Below are 19,834 nucleotides of genomic sequence, written 5' to 3'. Positions count from 1 at the left end.
TGGGTGTTACTGGCTGTGAAGTGGTGGACTTCTTTGCGAAATCTGCAGCCAATGACTCCAGTATATCAGTAAACCCAGTAAGTGTGCCACAGTCTCATTACCCCCCCCCCAAAAAAAAGTGTTCAATAGCCTTGTACAAGAATGGCAGTAAAAATGGGAAAAGGAAACCACAGGAAGGAGAACCTACAAGTTCTTTCCCAAAGTTTCATGCCTAGTAAAAACATACAGCAGCGCACAAACTCATTTCAACACTGACCATGGTCCCATCCCACATTATCTTAAGAGATTCAGCAGACGAGACTCAGAACTATGTAAATGTGGTGTAGGTCATGCAGATCACTACCTTTTCAACTGTCCACATGCAGATAAATTGCATTTAAAAACACCAAGCAGTGAATACTAGCTGCAATGGGTAGAGAATACCTGCAGGTGGAAGAGGTGATCAGGTTATGCTCAGCAAGGTATTAAGACCCCCCCGGTTGAGAATTGGATCTTCGCAGCATAATTTCAATAGCAAATCAAAGTGGCTTTACAAAAGTGGAGTATATTGAACTGACAGCTCACAGATAACAGAGCAGATTAATGTAATTGTCTCTTGCAATAATATCCAAGTAATTTGAACAGTAACAAAGATACTTCCTTGATAGGTACTACAACTATAATAGCATTTGTAACTTTTCCAAGCAAATCAGCTAAGGTACCAGAAAATTGAGTCACATAACTCCCTACCCAGTTTAATTCCTTACCAGTTTTAATACTACAACAACTAAAAATCAACATTAAAAAAATAGCTCATCCTGTAGAATAGTAACTGGACTGCAAGAGCAAAAACTTTTGTAATGTAAGCTTATTAGTATCCATTTTGCATATACTTGTTAAAATTAATGTTGTAAAGCAGTTAAAAATAACATAAAACACCAATCAATGTGTAACTGAATTAGAAGTTTACTTTGATTATCTCAGTAGTAGTATTGTAAATATGTATTCAGATAATGTTTAAATGTGCACATAACTGTCATGATTATATCTAACAATGTCATATAACTTGTACAAGACAATGTCTGTAATTAACATATTTGTATGCTTATACTCAGGTCTTGTATGCCCATGTAATATTCATTTTTTTTATATGGAAGAAATAATTCCTTCTGCCAGGATAACTATTAACACTGTAAGACTTTTACAACAAAGTCAGGTCAGTGGTTATCTCAGGCAGCACTGAGTTATTTGTATATCTAATTGCCTGACTGCAGTTTGTTCATTGCCAACTCCTAAAGTGTGTAAGCTTGTGAAGCAGTGGCAGTTTATCCTGTGTTTGAATCCTGGTTTTGAATGGGTTCGCCACATAAGGATTTTTTTGATTTTTACTCATATGTAACATGAATATGAGTGAGTTTTTCTTAAATATTCTCAAGAAAGCACTTCTAACAGGCAAATAGTCATAATATACTTTCCATAATCAAGCTATTCAACCCATTTCAACTACTAAAGTGGCCCACCAGCAAACAAGCAGTAAAATTGCTGAACACTGATAGTATGGTCCAGAGTTTGAAACCAATAGCTGGCTGCATGGGCGGTTTCGTGACAGATAGCCCTTGAGTGCTTTTCTGTAATTTAATAAATCAAACTGAAAAACAAATCAGCTACTAAAGTAGGGATCTCAACTTACCAAAGGAAATGTTGATGAGCATTATTCTACATTTTCGAATTGAGATACTGGTAGATGAAATTCAGTTGCACCGATTAAAGCTTTTGGTATTGTGTAAACTTTTTTATGGTAAATCTTGTACAAATTAATTACAATTAAGAGTCCCAAACCAAGCCATTTTGAACAGACTTTTCAGGCTCTGATATAGCATACATTTTTTTAAACAGTATTTTTAAAACTTGCAATTTTGTGGTGCAGATTTTGTTATGCTTTAATTAACACGTCCAACTATAAATATGCCACGAGGAAATGAATTGGTACTTGCCATACTTATCACAATTACTCCTAACAATGAAAAAAAAATGTTAAAGTCCATTGACTAATTATTAGATTGTTGTAATAATTTATAGATAGGTTAATTTATTTTAAAAAAGAGAAAATATATATCCAAAACAGTTATAGAAGCAGAATGTTTTGTTAATGCCTTTTTTTTAATGCTAAATATGATTTAGGCTGATAACTTTTTTTTATTTTAGAGATTCAATCCTAATATCCTGTGTAAAATCAGCAAAGATTCCGAAAAAGTAAGTATTTTATGTGAGATTTCTTTTCATTATCCTGTATGAATGTTAGACATGTAGTGAGCATTATTTTTCACATACACTTTTATTATAGGTAGAACACTTTTGTTGCTGTGCTATTGGTAGTAGAGATCGATCTTTATCAGTTTGGGTAAGAAATATAATTCTTTGTTGTTTCTGAATACGTTTTATAATTAATTTCATCAACTGCAGTTTAAAGGTTAGTAAATTATTACAGTCTAAGCTAGAAGACAAGTGATTAGATCAAGATGCCTATTAGCAACCAAATAAAAGACACAGCTTTTGTATTTATGAGCAAAACATATTTTATGAATATTATATTTAATCCTTCAGAATTTACTTTTACAATTTAAATGTCTGGCTAATAAAGCATTGATTCTGCATGAATATAATGTCTTGTGCATATTAGAAATCTGAGGGGATGTCAGTCATTACGTCTGTCAAACTTAAAAGTTTTTCAGAACCTTGTAATAAAAAGTGGAATTTGCAACATTCTAATCATTTAGTATTATTATTATGTGACTTATGCATCAAATACTTTCCAGATTCACTTACTAAATTATTTAATTTTAATAAATAGATACTAATAAAATAGATACTAAATTATTTAATATTCAGAACAGAGGAAGTTAAAATAATTGCCATATAAGTTGGAAATATCTCTGTCTCCACTAATAGCTAATCCAACATAATTTTGATTTCAAATTGACTTATTATAATCTGGAAAAGGAAGAATCATAGATACATCTGCATGTGCTGAAATTTTGATATTTCAAACTATCAAATGAATAAAAATATGTAACTTTCTGTTAAATGTATGTATGATGCTCACGAATAACTTTGGAAGCTCACTGTGGCATCAAAATGAAGTCTTGAAGCTGTAATAAATCAATGAGTCAAGTATGTTGGATCTATATGTTGATTAAACCCAATGCAGTGAACATCCTACTTCAAGTCCTTTAGGAGGAGGCACAGGTGTGATTCAAATTTTGGTCCTCATATTAAGTTCCAAACTTTGCCTCAGAATTCATCTATGCTTTTCGTCGGGGAGACAGGCTGAACATTTTCTTTAAATATAAGAAAGTTGAAGAAATCATTGAATCCTTGTTATTTTGCTGGCATGGGGAGAAATAGAAGTTAAGAATTGAATTCATATATTACGTTTGTCTGGGTGAAGGCAATGCAAGTACATGTCACTTCTGAGATTTTATACAGCATCTTGGCAGACCTGTAGGGATTTCAAATTAGACATGGTATATTCGATGGTGTTCTTTGATAAAGCACTGTTTATTTCATGTCTTTGCAAATAATTTAGATATTTTTCAAAATACTAGATAGAGTTTTAGTCTGGCAAGTGAGGCGTCATTAAAGTACTTAAAGTCAGTGCTCTCTGAGTACTTAGTTCTCTGTTATACATGCCTGGATGAGAATGCATTAAATTGTCACTTAGGAATATGCCATTCATAAAAGATGGTGATATTTGTTCTGAAATTTGTATACATCACTTTTGCCAAAGAAGGCTGTAATGCACTAATAGTCCTTCTATACTACACCAAAGTGCATCATATGGTGACCATCACTGAATGATGTGAACATGTTCATCTTCTCTAAAACAACTAAAAATGTTTGACATTAACACACTGATGGTAATCTGTATTTCTTGCTGCTGACTGCCAATTCCAATTGAATGCAATACACAGGGTGTTCACACATTTTTTGTAATGATTTTGCAAAGATTTATTTATACGTAAACAAACCCTAGAACATTATTTTTTAATATGTTCAGTCTGATATCCCTTTTGTTCAACTATCATATTACATGTTGATTCCAATATTTTGGGATGCCACTTATAAAGGGCTTGTGTTAAAAGTCCAAATGCACAGTAATCCATAGGAGATCAGAGGACTTGGGTGGGATGCATTAAAAAGAAAAAGCTTCAATTTGGTGTTATTTCTCACCAGTTATTTCTCACTCATGGCACACCAGTGTGCCGCGGCACACTGGTGTGCCATGAGTAGGATATAGGTGTGCCGCAATCAAATACATGTATTTGACATTTTGCAATTTTTTATCATGTATTTAATACACAATGACATTTTTTTTTCCTTAATAATGCCTATTTTAAATGTTTTTATATATTTCACTGTTGTGTGGTTCTGTGTGTGATTGTAAGTGTGTCAGCATTTGAATTTTTTTGGCACTTTCTTGATAACTCGGAACTCTTTGGTGTGCCACGAAATTCCAGAAAGATTTTTTTTGTGCGTTGCGGAGTACTGCTCTAATATATATTTCTCTCTGGAAACTTAACACAGTGAAGATTGTGTGGATAAATAGATAGAATTACTTCTTTAAAAATAGGTGTTAAAACATATTTCTGATACTAATCCAAATTAATTTTGACATTTTTTCTTCTTTCCTTATTTTAAGTTTTCCGTGCTGTAAGAAAATCCAGTAATAACCATAAAACTTTTAGAAAAACTTTTTATGTTTTCTCTAAACCAACCTATTAAGTCTTTATCTTCTCTTTTTTGGTAGTAAATCAGTCTTTTTCTATTGCAATCGGATATGTATATCCAAGCCTCATCCTCAATTGTAACTATTACATTTCTATTTTTCACTTGCCAATTAATTTCGATGCAGGAGTTTGCACATAGTCTTACGCTGAGAAATATGTTTCGGTGCTAGGCAAGGAACAATTTTTTTGTTTTTGTTTTGATTCACTTTAAATCAGATTTTATAATTTTGTTTACAGTTCGTACAGAGATATTTAAAGGTTTTGCAGTAGCTCTTTGGGGGGCTAGATTTTCTTTTAAAACATGAGATGCGATTTTAGACTTAATAAGAGCTGTATGTACCTTTGTTGGGTATGCATTTTTTGCCTTTTTCTCAGTCAGATGTAAACTTTGACATTTCTTTCCCTTCATATTAATTATGTTACGTATTTTATGTGTGGAAATATTAAAACCATGCTTTTCACATCTTTTTTTTAATAACTGAATAAGAGTATTTCTCTTCGGACAGCGCAAAAATATAGCCTTCAATCCATTGTTTATTTTTCAGTGACATTTTAAAGAAAAGAATATTTTTAATGCTGCAGACGATAATGCAACTTTATTCGAACTTGATGCCAGTCACATTTGTATTTTAAAAATTAATATTTATATTCATGGAGAAAATCAAAATTGTTACAAAAGTGTGTAAACACCCTCTATATATGTCAAATATGTGAGTTCAGCAATATCAGTATTGAACTTAAATTTGATTTAAGTTTTACCTTTTTGATTACCATACTTTTTGGAAGCAGATGATTTCATTTCTGTCCCACTTCTAGACATTCATACTTTTCACATATCACTAATGCTTAGCCAGAATTTGCATATTACCAATGTACTAATATTTTTGTTCTTTGGAAAAATTAAATTCACTCTTTTGGAGGTAGTGTTCCTCATCCTAAAATCTTTCTATGCTTCTCACGATTATCAAACTGAACCAGAAGTTTCATTGTTAAGTTAAGCCTTGTGATTTTTACTACTAAGCCGAAATGAATTTCATGGTGGGGAAGCGGTAAAATATTAGTATTAAAACTTTTACTTAATATTGCCTGACTTCAGTTTGTGCTCTTTGTACTTGTATCTTAATTGCTGATGAATGAAACAAAAAAGGAAATAAAATGAAATGCATCTTTTATGTGTCATAAGCATTTGCAACAGAAATGAAATTTAACAATTTAAGAGTTTTAAATCATCATATTAACTTCAAATTAAGTAACTATTTTCTCTCCCCCCTATTTATTTAAAAGTATTTTTTACAATTTCAGAAAAAGCTGGGCAACCAAAGTACTTTTTTTATATTGTTAATAAAACTTAAAAAAATTATTTCTTTGGTTTTATATAAATGTTTTGTATTTTCTTGTATTTTCTCATATTATTATTTCACATGGCAAATTTTTAATAATTAATTTTTTTAGTTGACATACTTGAAAAGGCCTCTGGTTGTCGTCCATGACCTCTTCTCAAATTCAGTTTTAGATATATCGTGGTAAGTATTAAAATCTTTTCTTGGTATAATTTTTTGATTTTATAATAATATACTGTAGGGCTGGATACATTTATTACTTTTTATATTGATCAGGAGTCAAAATGGAAAGCAATTAATTGTGTGTTCTTGGGATGGAACAGTAGCATATATTGGATTCGGTGATGAAGAAATTGGTAAACCAGCAACAGCTGAGGAGAAGGTATTTAAATTAGAGTTTATTAGTTTGTTTTCTTCCTGTAATTTTTTTCTGGTTTAACCATGAGCACAATTTTTTTATACATTCAGCATATTTGTATGCATTTTTTCACCATAATTTCTGCGAATATTCATCAAATGCTTCTGATTTTGATTATTAATTATAATGTTATAATCTGTTTAAAAAGAAATTAATTTATATTAAATCAAAATAATTTTGGCAGAGTTTATGAAAATTAACATTTTAAGCTTATTGTTAGTGATATACAGATTATACTTAGTGTGATATTACTAATAAATTTTTTAAATATTCTCTGCACGTGGTATTAATTTTTTCCAGTTGTATATTCACTTGATCGCTACAGCATAATTAATGATTGAGTCATAGTTAGGCTGCCAATCACTAGGCTATGATAATTTTTTACTTAATTTTGATTATCATTATTGTATAATGAAAATTATCAACTAAAACCAATCTTTCAGTTTTGGGTTTTTTTGTCTTTGTCTATGCAAAATATTGAAAAAAAAAAAAAAAAAAAAAAAAAAAGCTTAATTCATTTAATTTATACAATATTAATGTACATTTAGTGAACATGTATTCCAGCTATTAGTGTACTCATACCTGAGGTAAATACAACTATATTAGATTGAAAGAGAGGTAAAATTTCTTAACAATAAATAAAGCAATTATAATTATGAGATTACTAGATCTACAGTATAAGTTCAGTGAATAAAATTAATGTATTTCTGAACTGTGATAATTGTTTTTATTTCTTGAAAATTATTATTTTTTTAATTTTAGAATTCTTATTAAATATGAAAATTATTTTGGATCATGTGTTATGAAAGAATGAAAGGAACAAATATTTTAATTGAAATTTAAATGTTTTTAAAAGGTACAAATCATGAATAAAATTTTGAGAATTCATTGTTGCAGCTTCTGTGTATACTTTCTTTTTATCTTTTCATTTTATGCATTATAATCTGTACATTTGTATTTTTTTATAGAATCATTTACACCAGAGCTTATATGGCAAAAGTATGGCCATGACAAATCATACAGCTTCTTCAGCTTTAACAGTGGTTGAAAATCCAGAAATTTTAAAATTGCAAGAAGAAATAAAAATCAAAGAGGAAGAAGAATCCAAAGACATATCCCAGAACTGTGCTTCTCCACTGATGCCAGTTTTGAGTGAAATTGGCATTCCAAAACTTGAGCCACAAACATCTTCGAATTCTCAGTGTAGCAGACCGTTACCTCATATAAAAGTAAATGTTAACTCTTTTCCTATCTCCTTGAAAAATGTTTTTGCAATTCTTTTAAAACTTTTGTTATTTCTTTTTTTAAATTTGATGAGATGTGATTTTTCTAAGATGCCATCAATTCTATGAAGCACCCCTTAATTTCATCAGAGAATTTTCATTCACCGGAAAAATCAAAATGAAGAATGGTCAGAAAAAAACAAGTTTTTACAAAAAATCATTCAAAATCATTCCTTTTTCCTGAAAAAATGGGGAAGGGAAAAGAAGTAAAGATTAGTTTTCTATCTAAAAGTTTAAAATAAAATTTTTAAAAAATAACAAATTAAATTAAAAAAAATTTAAAAATAAATGAATGGTTATTGTAATCTTTAATGTTTTTTCCCGTCAAAGTATTTTATTCACCTCATATTCGCCTCATATCCGATGCAGTTTTATTAACCTATTTTTTTCCACTTTTAATTGAGCTTCTCTTGAGAAATATAATCGTTCTGTAATTCTTCTCTATAGAAATTTGATTGTATTTAAAAAACAAATGCTATGATTTAAAAGCTGTCATACTGTGTTATTCTGTTTTGTAAATAAACGAAGTATATATTGATTAAACATTTTTGATTTCAGTGTAAGTAGCAAATAACAAACAAATTGTGTTATTTTGAAACATCATGGGAGTTATATTTACAGTGAGTGATATATTGTTTTAAGTTTCTGCTCCAGAATGAGCAACTTTTTCCGTATCTGATACTTCTTTTAAAAACATAATCTATTTTTTGAAATGGTTTAAATGCATATTTCCTATGTGCATTTCTGTCATTTGTTTCACAATGAGTAAGATAAAATTGAATTTCATAATGTTTTTAATGTATTATGTGTTTAGTAAATGTTTGAAATTATTGCTAATCACACTTGATGGCTGCAAACCCTCCACCAATTAGAAGTGTGCCAGGAAAGTACGATTCCAAGTTTAGAGAACAAAGTAATATTTTTAAGATTTCTCTTCTCATGTAAACACTGGAATTCTTCCATTATAATTTGCTGAAATCATAGTGACCACTTTTTTTTTTTTTTTGTTTGCCTGTGCGTCATGAAGAATTAAAAAAATAAGGTGAGAAATGAGAGATTGTGGAAAGATTTTTTAAAGCATAATATAAACTGACTCATCTTGATGAACTGAGTGTTCTTTTTTGCAAATGAATTAAATCCCCCTTCCCCAATGCAGAAGAATCGCAGGGATCCCCTTAATGTGAATAGACAGCAGTTTATCAAGTTTCCTCAGGGAAATTGTTTCGTATGGCCATTGAAAATTGAGCAGGGAAAATTATGGTCTGGATGTACCCAGAATTCCGGATTTTTTACTTTCTTAATTTCGGAATTTCTAGATTTGTGAAATGTTCACTCATTATCTGTCTTAAATTTTGTTTTGGTTAAAATTTATCATTCAGAGATTATATAAAAGGAAAATTCATAGGCTATGTAAACACTAAACATTAGATATCTTTAGACACTTGCACAGAAAGAGAAAAAAACTGATATTGTTAAGTTTTTGGCTGAGGGAAGATGGAAAACGGAAATACCAAATATCGACAAATATAAGTCTGTTTTAACTTTCTTTCATGGACCCTTTATTGAAAGTTCATTCAATTATGTGAGTGATATTGTGAAGAATGTAGAACAGAACATCCTTCAGCAGAGGTTGCCTGGTTGCAGAGACTAAAGCATTATTTATTTTCTTTACACATACATGTACAGCTTTTAGGGAAGAAATCTCTTTGGTAAAAATTCAAGAGTTAACTAAGTGAATAACTGGTCTATCAAAATTCTTAACATTCCATGAAAAATTCTGTTCATTTTAGCAGTTCCTCATTTCTAACATCTGTTTATATGCATACTTGAAGCTCTAATTTAATGCATGAAGATTTAAGTGAAAAGCCACTGTTTGCATAAGACAGTCTCACTGATCATACTGAACTTTAAATCGTTAGCAATGAAAAATATAAATGCAGCCGTGCCTCCCCAAAAAGCAAGCCAAACTTTGAAATTATTTGCAGAAATGTTGAGAAACCAAAAAAGTAGGTAACTGTATGAAATGATTTAAGAAAACATAAATTAGTTTTTAGTAAAAGTATATATACTTTTTGTTTCACTAATGAAACTGTTTGAAAATATGTATGTATGTGTACAGCATTAGTATTCTGTATTATTTCAAATTGGGTTGACTTTTTATTTCACAGTAGTTTTCAGGATTTCTGAAATGGGGTCACAGTCACTCTTGATTAAGTCAAGGAAATAGAAAGTTTAGTTTCAATGTATCACAATTGGTGTAAAAAAAAAAAAAAAAAAAAAAAAAAAACACCACTTTTTATTTGAACCAGATAAAATCATTAATCCCTAAAGTAAATCTAGCAAATACTTTTTAATAAACATCTCTGATTTATAAATAACATTATGGTACTTGTTTAAATTAATAGTTTGGAAAAATTTATTGCTTTGAAGTCTTCAGTTGTAGTCTTCAGTTGTGAAAATTTCATTCATTTTAAAACTTATGAGTAACTGGTTATCTTAGATTTAGAGGAATACAGACTATTATATTTTGACTGAACTTTTATATATTGTGCAATGATGTAACTATTTTAAATTTAAAATGCATGACATTTCACCTGTTTCCATTGCTAAAGTTTTGAGTTAAAATAAAGAAAGAGGTTAAAGGAGGTTAAGTTAAAATAAAAAATTGAAAAATTTGGGTGATATAAAAACCACTTTTTTAATTTTTATTGCTGCATTAAGGGGTTAAGAAGAGATTGAAGCGCGGCTAATTTATTTATTTATTTTTTTTCCAACTCATCAAAGTGACTCATTTTTGAATATTTATATTGCAAATATTTAAATGCATTATGCCATCAAAATTTAGTAGTAGTTCAAGCTCAGTTAAAAATTCCTTTCAATTCAGTATGGCACAGAATTTTTTGGTTCTTCAAAATACAGATTCTTTTTAAGTTGTGAGTTTTTTTACTCCTTTATGAAGAAAAAAGTTATATTATTTTTTTAATTTAAAAAAAAAGTATGCATTTGATATGTTACAAATATTCATGAAAAGTTGTAGTGATAAATAGAAATTTTTGGACTTTGTAATTAATATTTTTTTGAGAAAGTTCATTGTGAAATAATCCATCTTTTGTGCAGAAGAATGCTTGTGTTTACTACAGTGCAAAGTCTGAGATCTGAACTCGTCGGGACTTCAGGAATTCCAGATTTGGGATTTTGCCGGATATTAGATCATCAGTTTAAATCTAGTAAGATGGCACGTAGAAATTATAAAATTAAAAATATGAAATCATGATTTATGAAATAATGAAGCATTTATGACCTAAAAGTCATCAAAATTTGCAAAAAGAAATGCTTAATATTTATTTGTTTACTTTAGTAAACATTTCTTTCAATGTAAATTGTTTCGTTTTTTTTTTTGTGCTAATATTTTCTCTTTAATTCTATAGACAGACATAATTTCTTGTTCAGTTACAAATTTCCATTGTTCAAGTTCTGTAATTGCTGTGTCAAGCATTCTTATTAAGTTGTGAATGAAAATTTTTTCATTTTCAATAACTTCTCTGTTACTTCTTCACTATCGGTAGCGGTATTTTCTGGATCTAGAACCATACTACAGATTTCGCCGTCCATTAATTGACTGATGTTTGGGGTTTAATCACAATAAAAAATTTCTGTTATATCATCTTCATTTATTAGTACTTCTCTGCACTTCTTTAAGAAATCCATTAATTTGAAAATTTCACCTTTGGTTTGCGGTATCCGAAAACTTCAGATTCACGGCTACCATCTTCATCCTCCTACCATGACATACGGTAGCTGGCCATAAACTATACCAAGCACTTTTTAAAGTACCTGGAGACACATCCTCCCACGGTATTGTGATGCTCTACATGGCAGATTTTATGCTAAAATATTTAAAAAATTCTTGAATAGCCTTGCTGTTATGCAAGAAATTTAACATGGATTTTAAAAATGCTGTTTTATATTTCCATTTCAGTGCGTGCTCTATTCTGGTATCCATAGGCTGAATGATGAACATACAGTTTAGAGAAAAGAATAATATGGATACATTATATTTCACTAAAATGTAATTGAAGTGTGAGCCAGAAAGTTATTTACACATTCAGGGCAATTTTTGCGTCATTAGGTAAACCAACCGAATTCAAATACTGCCGAGCTTTGGGTATGAAATGATTTTCAAACCAATCATTCATTAATGCTAGTGTCATCCATGTTGTTTTATTTGCACGATCTATAACAAGGAAAATCTTTACTCCTTTAAATGCTCAAGGTCACGTATTTTTTCCGATTACGAAAAGTTACCACTTGTGCGTTCCTGCAGCATTTGTCCATGCTAAAATTGTTAGTCTCGCGGTTGATCTTTGGATTATGGAAACTTGGCGATTTTTTGCCGAAAATTTGGCGACCAACTCTGCTACAGCAATCCTCTATTTTTTTTTTCGCCGCCATTTTGTCTTCACGAAGTAAAGACATGTTTCTTTTCTTTTTATTTACTGAACACTTTTTCCAACAATCTACTAGCCGAATTACACTTATGCTAGAAATTTTATGTAACAAAACTACTTAATCAAGACAAATATTAACTGCAAAATTGGGGAAAAGTGCACAATCCCAAACTCCTTGCGCGTTTTTCAGAATAGCACATACACATAAACCATTTACAAGTCGACTTATTTTTACTTAAAAAAAACATCCCAGAATTGCACAAAAATGGCATTGCACACACTCGTAACTTTATCTATCTACACTGCTATTTTCTCATAAATTACAAAAATTTGCACGAAAATGCAAAAAAATTCTGTGAATCTTTAAACTCGGTAAAAAGCACATATATGAAATTACCTGATCGCGAAAAAGTATATACCCTTTCCAAGGATGAACATTTCCACGTATAAAATAAATAAAATATCCAAAAACTTTTACTTCTAAATTATCTATTATATTATAAACGTCACCAACGAATTCATACCGCAAACATTACAAATGGTTACAAATACTTAGTGTCAAATATTTAAATTATTTCCATACACGTTTATTTCAACTGAAATGTATACTAAATTCCTACAAACATAAAATTCACAAAATAACTATCATTTAATTAAAATATCACTAAACCATGTACACGTCGACTTATTTTTACTTAAAAAATATCCCAGAATTGCACAAAAATGGCATCTCTTCACTATATCCATGTACACTGCTTTTTTCTCATAAATTAGAAAAATTTCATGAAAATGCATGAAAATACTCACGTATTCTACTCAAATGTATTGCAAAGTACTACAAACATATAACTCACAAAATCACGATCATTAAATTAAAATATAATTAAATTAAAAAACACTACTTAAAATATAAATAAGCACATACATTAAATTAATAAAAATTAGATTACAATCCTAATTACTTTAAACTAAATCATTGCTAATAACAATTTTCCAATAATATCATATTAATTTATTTACTCCTTACATTTAGAACAATGCATAAAAATACTAACTTACCTAATCTTCAGAATCTTCATTACGTGGTACACACACTTCCACTATTTCACACAACACACAATGAAGCTTAATACAAAATAATATAGTACTACAGTTTTCCAAATTCTCCCCCTTTTCCGATTAAAGAACAGTAATTCGTCCATTAATGTCACATGACATATCTCATGATCTCTCATTTCCCTCACACAAAATAACGCGTAATCAGAACTGAGTACTTCTCACATTATTACCAAAGTCCTAGGTAGTAACCTTTATCGCCTCCAAAATGTTGCCAAACTACCAGTTACCATATTCCAAAGATTAGCCAGTCTCGCTTTGGAATCTTTGACTACAGCTAGAGCCTTCCCTGTAGAAGTTGCCAAGGTGTTTCTTGGTACCAGTTTGTGGTCAGAAAAGACCATTTTAAGCTGGTTTACATTATTAATGAGTTAAAGGAATTCATATGCAAATAGTTCAACAGCTTCAGTATCAGCTGACCTGAAAGTTTTAATTGCCTTTTACCATGGCGATTTTTAAATTCGATTAAGCAACCTGTTGAATATGTGCATTCATTTTTTAAGTTCATTTCTTCATGAAATATTTTGACTTCAGCCATTAACATTGGACCCATCAATGGCATGTCCTCGCTGCGATGCTGTCTGACCATCACGTTTAGCTTAATGAATAAGTTTTCAATTTAATTTATTAAATTTTTCCTGTTTTCATTGCGAGTGGGGGTGTCAGAATCCCCCAGAAATTCAAAAAGTTCCTTTTCTGTTTTCTTATGTCATATACAGTTGATTTTCCGGTGCCGTACTCCTCGAAATTTTGAGACAAATGTACGTTTATCCATTTTTTGCAGTAGTTCCACTCTTTGTTTAATGAACATCGAAGCATGCTGTCACTTTTTAGATTCTGTTGCAGCTCCAGAATTATTTCGGCATAATCGAAAGTTCAAACTTTAATTTTCACAAAAGTGCTGTATTAATAACAACCTGCAAAAAATAATGAGCTGGATCAATTCAGAAAGTTAAGGAACAGTGCTATGCACTATATTAATTCAAACTCCTTGGAATCAGTAAAATATAATTTTAGCCTAGCTTAATAGCATCTGCTGTACATTATTGGCTATGTATCATGAGATTGGTGGTGGAAGACAAATTGTTCCGCTAAATTTTGACTTGCTTCTATCAGGCACAGAAACAATTAAGCTTGAATTGTATTAGTTTAGTTATTTATTATATGTACGTCTATTTCTTACACATGCTTATCTGAGTCTTGAAAAAATAAATTTCCACATATACTCTATACTGAAGGCTTATCGAGGGCTGGTGCTAGATATCTTATTTCCTGATGCAGTCTCTGCGTGTCCCAAATTCTGCTACCAAGCGCCCCCCTAAGTTCTAAATTTTTCCCGTCCGTAAATTTCGTGTCCCAGTGCTTTCCCTAAATTCTAAAAATTTCCTCATCCATTAATTTTGTTGCTCGGTGCTTCTCCTAATTCCAAAAATTTTGTCTTCCCTTAATTTGCAATTGGAGCTCTAGTGCCGGTTCTGGGTTTAAATGAAAACAAATCAATCTTAATTCAAATGGCACTAAATGTAGTCTTTTGGTTTATGAGCATCATGAATAAAATCTATTTTTAACATATGGAAAGAAATTTTTTTAAAATTTTTCCTCATAAACATTTCTTAGAGCATTTAACTTTAATCATCGCCAAGCGTAATATCAACATAAATGGTTACCATACTCTTTGTTATTCAATTACTAATATAAAAAATTGTTTAGGCATCTCTGCATGAGCCATTACTCAAGTTGTCATATGCTGATAAACACGCGGTGATGGAAGCAAAATATAATAAATAATGATTCGCCATGTTGTCGTTAGGAATATAAAATATTAGTAGTATAAAATCAACTATGTTTCTACGTAGAATGTTTTGGTTTGAGATGTATGCCAAGCAGATACACAGCGACGGAGCCAAATTATTGATCACACAAATTTATGCTAAAAAGTTGTAATTATTATAGGGGGAAAAAATCAAGTGTGCATGCGTAAGCCATATAAAAAAAAAACACGTTTGTTGGTGGTTTTAAGGTCCAGATTTTAGATCATTCCTGATATTGGACATCCAGATCTCAGACTTTGTACTGTATTAGAATTTTGAGATTTTATTTGGGGTTTACCATTTTATTAGTACTTTTTATAATGTATGTATTTGAGCTCTGAAATTTTCCAGTACTTCATGCAGTTTTTCCTGATCCCAGTGTTGTTTGGCTTATTTTAGTTAATTATAGTAAATTTACAGTTAATGAGCAGTAATTGTGCTTAATAAGTTGTGGTGGCTGAATAACTGAAATTATAAAACGCCAATAATATGTCCTGGTTTGTATTCCTAATAGGTAAAGAAATTATGTGGGATTTTTATAGTTTTTCCCATAAGTGAGTCTATTAGTTAAGGCAGAGCACATGAGAGCTATTTGTCAAAGGAAAGGTATTCCTTGCTCTGAAGTTTTGTTTTAATTGATAAATCCAGCCCATTCTATGCCTCCCCCCAAAGTTTCCTTTTTGATATGGTCTCTACATAATCTTATCTGTTAGGTACTTATGTTTATTTTAATGCCATCTAAGTTACTTTTCTAAGGAAAGGGGACTTAAAATCACAAAAAATATTACATCATTCTATGCAGTTATGATTTAACAAAGTAATAAGAAATTGCATTTTGTTGGCATTTTTCAATATCTTTTAAAAGTATATTAATTCATTGTTATTATTAAAAAATAGTGAGAATAATATAGTTCATTAAACATGGAAATATATATGATGATTCCATTTCCTTTTAAGCATTTTTTTTAAATGCAGTTTCTTGTTATCTTGGTCATTTTTCATTAACTGATGAGTTTATGTGCATTTTCTAAGCCTGTGCACGTCTTGTTGAAAAGTCCATTGTAAAAGACCTGAGTTTGACAGTATGAATTTCATGCATTTTTATGAATCTTCTCCCCCCCTTTTAGTTTGTTGAGAATTAAATTAAAACTATTAATTCTTTTAAACGTTGCATTAATATATTTTGTAATGTACCTGTATTTAAAAGTTTCAGAGTAATACATTTTATGTTTTTATCTATTTCTTTTAATGTATGTCTAGGGTCCGACAGATAAACAAATTGAAACACGATTAGCAGATGGGAGAAGAAGGATAACGCCATTATTTATTCCACCTCCTCCTGATATTGGGTAAATATTTTTATGTAGTGTTAATTTACATATGGCAGATTAAAATTATTTTTTTTTATCAAGGCTAGTAATAAATCCATGATTATATGTATTTTTCTATACGTGTTTTCATATATAGGTCAATAAATAAATTGTTTTAAATATATAAATGGTGCATAATCAAGCTTATGTAAGCGATTATATATATATAATTATTAATTTTATTTTCATCACTTGTAAAATACTTTGATAATACATGAAAGGTTTTTTTTTTTTAAACCTGTTTGGATTTTCAACAATGTAAAATATTAACAGAATGTGGAAATTAATTGCAATTAACCCAGAAGCATTAAGAAAAACTCAAAAGTTAGAACAATGCATTAAATATATATTCCATTAAAATTGTATTATATTCAGGGTCTGAATTATACATTATAAATCAACTTAATTTTTTTGTGGACGTGATATAAAAGGAATCCTTTTGAAATCGTGATGATGTCTGAAAACCTCCTGATTTTTCATATTTTAAAGTTGAAAACTATATTGAGTATATTTTCTTATATATGTAGTCATGACTTACTTATTTACAATATTTTTTTAATATTAAAATATTTCAGTTTGCCTTTTTGATACTGAGCTTTTAGGTGAGAAATTAGGTAAATTAGATGTTTGATGATACTTACACTATTCTTATCAAAATAGTGCTTAAAACTATTATTATTATTATTTTTTTTTTTTCATTTAAAGAGAACCATGTAGTCAAAAGCAGTAAATGACTTGAGGTAAATCCTAATTGATCAGAACAGAGTTCTTTAAATTTATATATGAAAAAGAAATGCCATATTGATTGTTGTCATGTAACTGATTTAAAATGCAGAAAAGCTGTGAAATGTCCACTTAAGTTTTTGCCATAATATTAAATTAAAAATAGATGTAAATCATTAATCTAGATATATTTTACATTATAATTTAACTAATTTTAATAATTATTTCTTTAGAGAAGTGCCTACTCCTTTTAATGCACGAGCCCCACCTACTTTCAGTTCTTCCTCAGAAAGTAAAAGTAAAATAGTTATTGAAAAGCGTGATGAATCATGTGAAGCTTCTAGTCAACATTCTACAGCTAAAAATGAAAATTCATCTGCTGTCATCAATTCATTTCCAGCAACTTTAACTACATCTATTACTACTACTACATGTTCACCTGCATCTGTAGTTACAAGTAACAGTATTGTTACAAATAACATTAATGGTGTCAGTGTATGTGCTACATCTATTAAAACTTCAGTCATATCAAGTACTTCAAACTGCATACCTGTGACATCGAATGTAACATTAGTTAAGCCCATTACTAATGCATCTGTCAATATACCATCTGAGCGTAAAGTAATACAGGTAAGTTTTTGATATTTTATAAGTAATTCTTAATGCTAGTTTGCAATTATTTTTCTAATTTCTCTACTAGTAGTAAGTTTGAACAATCTTTATTTCCATGTAATGTATTTCCATAAAAATTGAATATTCAACATATTTTCATAAAAATAAGTTAATGTAAGTAATTGTATTATAGAAGTAGGTAATTGGGGAAGGCAGAGTTACTTAGTGATTTTTTACTTTAAAAGAGATTTCATATCTAAAAAATTCAGAGATAATGCAAGGTAGATTTCTGTCAGTTTAATATATGTAATATGTGTGTGTGTCTGCTTAGTACATATGAAAGAGGCTTTATTATCATATTATAGAGTTTCTTTTATTACTGATTTCATTTTGGGTAGTTATTACTGATTTCATTTTGGGTAATTAGTGGTATGAATGGGATAAATTTTCAATTATAGAAGTTTTTAGTTGTACTTTTATCAAGGGACAAATACTAGCCTCCATTGTCTTGACATTCTGATCTAATACTAATAAAGCTTTACTCCAAACTCTGTATAACAGAGATCTCCAAACTGTTTCATCACATTTCTCTACCATGACAATTATTATAATATAATACATATATGTGTTTATTCAAGAATCAAACTATATGTAGTTTATTTATTTCAAACAATATACACCAAACTCTTTTTTTTTTAACATGTTAGATACGTTTCTTAGAAAACCATGCCCCTCAAAAAAAAAAAAAAAAAAAAAAAAAAAAAAAAAAAAAAATACATGCGACATATGGCAAATTTAGAGATATTTTCCACAACTTTAAAAAATCATTAAGATGAAAAAATTCTAAATATTTTCCCCCAAAACATTCAAAAAGTAATAATGAAATCCATATTACATATTTATAAAGCAAAAACAATTCATTTTTATTACAAAATAAATAAATAAATAATTAAAATAAAATTAGTGTGCAATGGAAATTCAGTAAAAAAGTATATATAAAAATTGAAATTGAAATTAAGGGGAAAAAAACAGTTTTGCAACTTTTTATTGCTACTTGATAAGAAGCATGCACATTTATTATGAACTGGATTAAAAATGCTATCATCAGTAGATATGTCAGATATGTCTAGCACAACTGTCAGGTCTGATTCAAATGAAGAATTTTGTTCGTTATGAATGGCCTGTGTGAATTTTTTTGTTGTTACAAAGTCTGTTATTTAGTGACTGTTTTTTTGTTTATCAAGTTGCTTATATAATTCTTGGTATCTAGCTACACAAAACTTAAGATTACGTTGAAATTTTAATGTACACTCTATGTCAAGATCATAAGTAAGAACGTGTTGTTCCATACTTGTGGCAAATTTCAAGCCCTCGCGAACTAAGTCAGCTGTTAATGATTCTTTGATGTCAGCCATTTGCATGTTATTAAAACCTTCGCCACCAACTGCATTTGATAGAGTTATAATTTCAGATCACACAGTTTGTAAAGTCTCTCTTTGGGATATACAAATTAGACTTTTAAAAATTACTATTAAAGAATTATCTTCTAGCTTCATGAAACAAAACAGAAAATTTCAAGGTGTGATAGATTAGCCTACTGGCTCACAGAACACTTTAGCATGCAGGAAGAGCTCTGGTTTGTAGTAAAGCAGCAAGACAAAGCCTAATGGCTAGAACACTGAACGCCGCTAACACAAGTTGCTAATAATCATAGCACAATCTGGCCTGGAAAAGACAGACATTCTCTAAAACTAACTTCCGAAACTCTTGCTAAAATTGAGAACCACTGATTTAGTTAGGTATTGGAAAAAAATCTCTCCAGATCTCTGACCTTATCTTCAGTTATCCTGATGAAATGAAATATGTTGCTATATAGATCATAACATTAAGGATAAAAAAAAAACATAAAAGTTAATGAAGTAAACAGAAAAATGCACAAAAAAATCA

The 19,834-nt window shown here is 29.8% G+C and overlaps 1 protein-coding gene across 1 annotated transcript in view; it reads left to right on the top strand.

The window, feature by feature from the left end:
* The window catches only part of Hira (histone cell cycle regulator-like protein), a 127,496-nt gene that overhangs the window by 61,562 nt on the left and 46,100 nt on the right, over window positions 1-19,834 (top strand). Inside the window, exons 10-16 of the mRNA XM_085813566.1 lie at window positions 2,185-2,232; window positions 2,324-2,380; window positions 6,219-6,289; window positions 6,383-6,488; window positions 7,493-7,753; window positions 16,443-16,531; window positions 17,509-17,905. Coding sequence (XP_085669692.1) covers window positions 2,185-2,232; window positions 2,324-2,380; window positions 6,219-6,289; window positions 6,383-6,488; window positions 7,493-7,753; window positions 16,443-16,531; window positions 17,509-17,905 — 1,029 coding nt within the window. The remainder of the gene's footprint in view (window positions 1-2,184; window positions 2,233-2,323; window positions 2,381-6,218; window positions 6,290-6,382; window positions 6,489-7,492; window positions 7,754-16,442; window positions 16,532-17,508; window positions 17,906-19,834) is intronic.

The sequence above is a fragment of the Stegodyphus dumicola genome, chromosome 3 (genome assembly GCF_044657685.1).
Source record: "Stegodyphus dumicola isolate Sdum_Otavi_A_Nest chromosome 3, ASM4465768v1".
Taxonomy (NCBI): Eukaryota; Metazoa; Arthropoda; class Arachnida; order Araneae; family Eresidae; genus Stegodyphus; species Stegodyphus dumicola.
This window is presented reverse-complemented; position numbering and strand designations above follow the sequence as displayed.